The 6,686-nt window shown below is 43.1% G+C and overlaps 1 protein-coding gene across 1 annotated transcript in view; it reads left to right on the forward strand.

Moving 5' to 3' along the window:
- cwc27 (CWC27 spliceosome associated cyclophilin) overlaps positions 1-6,116 on the forward strand; it is a 168,753-nt gene extending 162,637 nt beyond the window's left edge. The window contains exon 14 of the mRNA XM_063043006.1: positions 5,769-6,116. Coding sequence (XP_062899076.1) covers positions 5,769-5,931 — 163 coding nt within the window. The 3' untranslated portion in view covers positions 5,932-6,116. The remainder of the gene's footprint in view (positions 1-5,768) is intronic.
- Positions 6,117-6,686: the final 570 nt, after the last annotated feature.

The raw sequence follows: 6,686 nt of genomic DNA on the forward strand, positions 1-6,686 counted from the left end.
AACTAAAGTGCACTTTATATTAATATTGTAATGTACAGAACAGATTAACCAGTGTCACTTCAAACACAATGCAGCAGAGAATTCAAAAGCCTAATGGCCTGGGGGAGGAAACTGTTTTGCATCCTGACCATTCTTGTAGCCTTCTGCCTGATGTTAGAAAGTCAAAGAGGATGTTGGATGGACGGGTGGGATCCTTAATAATACTAAGGGCCCTGTGTATGCAGTGCTCCTGACAAATGTTTCTGATGGATGGTAGGGAGACCCCTATGATCCTCTCAGCTGTTCTCACAGTCCTTTGTAGGGCCTTCTGGTCTGATGCTCAGCTGCTCCTGTACCAGATGGAAATGCAAATTGTCCAGATGCTGTCAATGGTGCTTCTGTAAAACACAGTTAAAATGGAGGGTGGTGGGAGCATTGCTTGCCTCAATCTTATTAGGAAGCACTGCTGTACCTTCTTGTTCAGGGAGGTGACAGAAAGGGACCAGGTGAGGTCATCTTGATGTGAACTCCAAGGTACTTGGTGCATTGAACTCTTTCTGCAGAGGAGCTATATATTCGCAGAGGAGGGTGCGTCAGTAACTTGGCACTGAACATCAGTAAGACGAAGGAATTTATTGTGGACTTCAGGAGAGGAAGTTGAGGGAACACACAGAGTCCTTATCAAGGGGTCAGAATCAGAATCAGCAGTGGAAAGGGTGAACAGTTTAAGTTCCTGGGTGTCAACATCTCTGAAGATCTATCCTGAGCACATCATATTGATGCAATTATGAAGAAGACCTGACAGTGGCTATATTCATTAAGAGTTTGAGGAGATTTGGTATGTTACCCAAGACGCTAGAAAATTTCTACAGATGACCCATGGCGAACACTCTAACTGATTACATCACTGTTTGGTATGGAGGGACCACTGCTTAGGATTGGAGAAAGCTGCAGAGGGTTGCAAACTTAGCCACTCCATCATGGGCGCTAGCTTCCTCGGCATAGAATCATCTTCAAAAGCAATGCCTCCAAAAAGGCAGCATCTGTCATTGAGGACCCCCATCTTCCAGGACATACTCTCTTCTTGTTACTACCATCACAAAGGAGACACACACTCAACATTTTAGGAGCAGCTTCTTCCCCTTTGCTGAATAGACATTGAATCAACCCATGAACACTACCTCACTATCTTTGCTTTCTTTTTACGCTACTTATTTAATTTATTTTATATGTATTTCTTATTGAAATTTATACTATTTTTGTGTATTGCACTGTACTGCTGATACAAAACAACAAATTTCATGACATATGTCTGTGATGTTAAATGTGATTCAGATTATGAGTCACACATGTAGTTCCTTTCACAGTTACCCCACCACAATGTATTACTATAACATTTTAGAGGTGCAAAGCTACCATCTTATGCTCATAACACTGTAAAATTCAATCATCTTAACTTAAATGATATTGCTTGTTTACAATAATGTGAGGTGGTTCATTTTGGGAGGTCCAATATGATGGCAGAATATAGTATTAATGGTAAGACTCTTGGCAGCGTGGAGGATCAGAGGGATCTTGGGGTCGGAGTCCATAAGACACTCAAAGCTGCTGCACAGGTTGACTCTGTGGTTAAGAAAGCTTACGGTGCGTTGACCTTTGTCAATCATGGGATTGAGTTTAGGAGCCCGAGAGGTAATGTTGCAGCTATATAGGATCCTGGTCAGATCCCACTTGGAGTACTGTGCTCAGTTCTGGTCACCTCACTACAGGAAGAATGTGGAAAGCATAGAAAGGGTGCAAAGGAGATTTACAAGGATGTTGCCTGGATTGGGGAGCATGCCTTATGAGAATAGGTTGAGTGAACTCAGCCTTTTCTCCTTGGAGCAACGGAGGACGAGAGGTGACCTGACAGAGGTGTATGAGATGATGAGAGGCATTGATCATGTGGATAGTCAGAGGCTTTTTCCTAGGGCTGAAATGGCTAGCATGAGAGGGCACAGTTTTAATGTGCTTGGAAGTAGGTACAGAGGAGATGTCAGGGGTAAGTTTTTTATGCAGAGTGGTGAGTGCATGGAATGGGCTGCTGGCAACAGTGGTGGAGGCGGATACATAGGGTCTTTCAAGAGGCTCCTGGACAGGTACATGCAGCTTAGAAAAATAGAGGGCTATGGGTAACCATAGGTAATTTCTAAGGTAAAGACATGTTCGGCACAGCTTTGTGGGCCGAAGGGCCTGTATTGTGCTGTAGGTTTTCTGTTTCTAAGAGTTTCTGATAATACCACAGTAAAAAAAATTGGTTAATTACATTCCTTGTCACTACCACTTCAGAAATCATGAAGAGACGTATGTGTTTATCAATTAATAACCGAGAATCTGGCATACATGAAATGTTATAAGTATCTTTAGAGTTCATTTGAAGTGGCATTACCTTAGTATGTCTTTACAATAGCAGGTTTCTGATTGATCCCTGCTTGGAGATGTTATTGTTGTAGAAGGACATGTTTTGTTTTATTTTTAAGTTGTTTCCAAAGACTTCCTAGGTACATAAATTTCGAACTGTGTTACTTTCTAATTAGTTGCTTATTTTGGCATATTAATATAAATGAATGTTTCTCAAATTATGTTTAATACTTATCCTATGCCAGTGTTTCTTTTGAAGATTCCTTTTCATAATACATCTTTCCTTGCCTTGCCTTGCGCCCCAAACCCCCGGTGGAGTCGTCGGGGTGCCGTCATGTCAAGCTTTGCACCAGTCTGTTCCATCAGTCGAGGTCGTGTGCCAGAGCCTGGGTCACCGCAAATGTTTTCACTGTCCATTCTTTAATGTTGTCCGTCCGTCTTTTCCCTTCCATAGTTCCTTGTAGAACAGTCTTTGCAAGGCCACTGGATCTTGTTACATGGCTGTACCATCTCAGCTTTCTTTTCTCCACAGTTGTGAGAAGGTCTTCATGGGGGCCATTGTGGTGCTGGATGGTCTTGCAGACCTGCTCGTTTGTGATGTGGTCCAAGTATAAGATGCCTAAGATGTTGCGATAGCATCTCATTTCCAATGCCTGTATCTTCCTGTGTAGCTCTGCTGTGAGGGTCCATGTCTCACATGCATACAGGAAGATGGAGAATACCAATGCACGCAGGAGTCTGATCTTGTACTTCATGGTGATGTTGCTGTCCCTCCGTATTGTCTTGAGTTTGGATAGTGCAATCATAGTCTGCGTGGTTTTTGCCAGGACTTCTGGTCTTGATCCTTCATCACTGATGATTGCCCCCAGGTATTTGAACTGCTGCACTGTCTCAAGTTTCTGACGATGGACTGAGATGTCTGTTGTGATGGCACCATTAGCATTTGCCATGAGCTTGGTTTCCTTGGCACTTATTTCCATTCCAAACTTTGTGGAGGCTCTGTCAAGGTGGCTGATCAGGTTGGCCAGTTCATCCTCTTTTCCTGCAAGTCCATCAATGTCGTCAGCAAATCTTAGGCTTGTGACGTTCCTCCCTCCGATGCTGACTGTGCCCACATGATCTTCAAGGGCAACACTCATGATCCGTTCCAGGAAGACGTTGAAGAGAGTGGGGGAGAGAAGGCAGGCCTGACGGACTCCTACAGAGGTATGGAACCACTCCCCCGATGGTGCCCTGATCGAGTACTGTACTGGTTGCCCTGGCGTAAGGCTGATGGATTGTATGAATCAGCCTCTGCCCCATGTTGAATTTCTTCATGGTGGCCCATAAGGCATCATGCCAGACTCCGTCAAACACCTTCTTGAAGTCTATGAAGACATGATAAAACTCTCTTCGGTGCTGAAGGTGTTTCTCACAGAGGGTGCGGAGGTTGAACGTATGCTCAGTGGTGCTTCTGCCTTTACGGAAGCCTGCTTGTTCCTTGGCAATGATGTCTTCTGCCTGAGGTCTCAGTCTGTTCAAGATGATTCTGAGCATTACCTTGCTTACATGGCTGATCAAACTGATGGTACGGTAATTCTGGCAAAGTTGGAGATTTCCTTTCTTGGATCAGCAACTGAGTCCAAGCTGTCGGCCATTCACCTGTCTACCAGATCTTATTGCAGATGGTGGTAAGCATGTCTATCGTGGCCTCTCCTCCATGCTTCAGCAGTTCAGCAGGGATGTTGTCAATTCCTGCTGACTTCCCGCACTCCAGTGATCGTATTCTGGCTTCAACTTCTTCACACATGATTGGATAGTCATCCTCATTGGAAGATTCCTGTACATTCAGCACGCTTGGATCCCCTTTGCTCAGGTAGTTGTACAGTTCTGAACAGTACTCTGTCCACCTTTCCATTATTTCCTTTTCTTCTGTGAGACTTTTGCCATTTTTGTCTTGGATGGTGTTTACTTTGGCTTGTCTTTCTTTGGTAAGATCTTTCACCAGTTGGAATGCCTTCCTTGTGTTGTTGTTGGAGAGGCTGCCTTCAATGTCCGCACATTGTTTGGCTATCCATCTTTGCTCTGCTTCCTTCATTTCCCTCCTGATTTCCTTGTTTATTTTCCTGTATTCTGTTCTTCCCGCTGCTGTGTTTTTATGTTTATTTAATTTCCTTCTTGTGTCACACATATCCAGTATCTTGTTAGTGACCCATGGTTTAGACTTGCAGCAACTTTTCCCCAGAATCTTGCTTGCTGTTTCCGTTGTCACTGTGTTAAAGTTATTTGTGGTGGTCTCCAGGTCTTCATCAAGGAGGAGTATTGGTGCAAACTTCCCCCCCCCCAATTGCTGCCTGAAATTCTTCAGAGGTGCCATGGTCTTTCAGTTTTTGAAGGTCGAATCTCAGCTGCTGTTTTTTGGCTTGTTGATTCTCCTCAAGGGCACTCTGATGTTCATCATGACAAGGTCATGGTCACTGCCCACGTCTGCTCCTGGGAATGTTCTGGTCTTCAGTCTGTTCACACCAAATTTGTGCCATCTTTGCACCAGGATGTAGTCAATCTAGTGATGTTGACCACTGGGGGCATGCCAGGTCCACCTTCAGGATGCTTTGTGCTCTCCAAGTGTGTTCGACAGCACCATGTTGTTATAACTGGCAAATTCCAGCAGGCGTAGTCCCCTCTTATTGGAGATGTCATTGCATGAGGAGCCGATGAGATTTCCCCAATCATCTTCTGCGTCTCTGCCCACCTTGGCATTCTAGTCACCCTGAATGATCAAAATAACTTTTTTGTCCACCTTGTTGATGCATCTTGTAGTTTCCTACAGAATTCTTCAATGTGTTCATTGTCATAGTCTGTTGTTGGGGTGTAGACTTGAACCGCTGTGATGTCGAATGGTTTTGCTCGCAGGCGGATGGTCATGAGCCTACTTGACACTGGTTGGCATCCTCGAACAGCATTCTTGATGGACTTGTTGATTAGGAACCCTACGCCATTTTCATGTCTGTTCTCTTCTCCGCTATAATAGAGTACACGTCCTTCCTCAGTATGCAGTTCTCCAGCGTTCTTCCATCTGGCTTCACAGAGACCGAGGAGGTGCCAGTTGTATCTTTCCAACTCATGCGTGACTTCCTTGAGTTTCCCTGCATGGTTCAGCGTTCTTACATTCCATATGGCGATTGTGATGTTCTCTCTGCCACGGATCTTCTGTGTCGAATCTTATTCGACACAGAAGATAATACACCTAACATATGTATAAAAATAATTATAGGTACCTTTATGTTTTGATTTGCTATCGTATTAACTGATAAATCATTGTCCGTGTTTTCCATAATTGATTGTGCTTCATTTCATTCAGGAGAATTTTATTGCTTATATTGTACTTGTCTTATTTCTTTCTATTCCAGGATGTCTCACGTTCTTCAGTTTGAAGAACAAACAAGAAAAGTAAAGGATGCAAACATGCAAGATGAAGACACATTTGAAATACACGATCCCCGGAATCCAGTGAATAAAAGACGAAGGGAAGAAAGTAAGAAGATCATGAAAGAGAAAAAAGAAAGAAGATAAACCCTAACATACCTAAAAGAGGAAGCTGTATATATATGATAAATTCTTCACAAATCATCCAGCGTCTGCTAATATTTAAGCAGCTTGAAGCAGTCTGTAATGTTACAAATTTGCCAAGTGATGCTCATTGAAAGAATACATTTTCTAATAATTTTTCTTCAAATAGCAAGAAAATAAATTTTATTATAGCAATTTTTTTGTTCTTCTGTAGTGTCTTTAATAATGCCAAGTATTTTATGTCTCCTGTGCACAAACTGCATCATTACCTGGTAGAATACTCTTTGTAAAGTTTAATATTTCTTCCTGTAGCCTTCACATGCTATCAGAACATAAAGCTGTACATCTGGCTGTACTTCTACTCCCGGCTTACATGCAGAGACTGGGGACCACAGCACTAGTGGTGAGAACCATGAAGGTGTGGTCAAGGGAGGTGGACGAGCAGTTACAAGACAGCTTTAAATTGGTAGAATGGGCAATATTCAAAGATTCGTCTGCAGATGCCACATTTATCACCAGCTCCATCAAGACCTGCATGGATGAATTTGTGCCTTCAAGAACATATTGTACATACTCAAAGCAAAGGCCATGGATAAACCTTGAGACTTACTGTCTACAGAGGGCTAGATCTGTGGAGTTCAATACCGTTGATCCAGAACTCTACAAGAAGTCCAGATATGACCTATGGAAGGCTATCTTGAGAGTGCAAAGACAATTCTGAATGAATTTAGATACAAAATTAGATGCAAGTCAGCTCT

Source organism: Mobula hypostoma, chromosome 3, assembly GCF_963921235.1.
Source record: "Mobula hypostoma chromosome 3, sMobHyp1.1, whole genome shotgun sequence".
Taxonomy (NCBI): Eukaryota; Metazoa; Chordata; class Chondrichthyes; order Myliobatiformes; family Myliobatidae; genus Mobula; species Mobula hypostoma.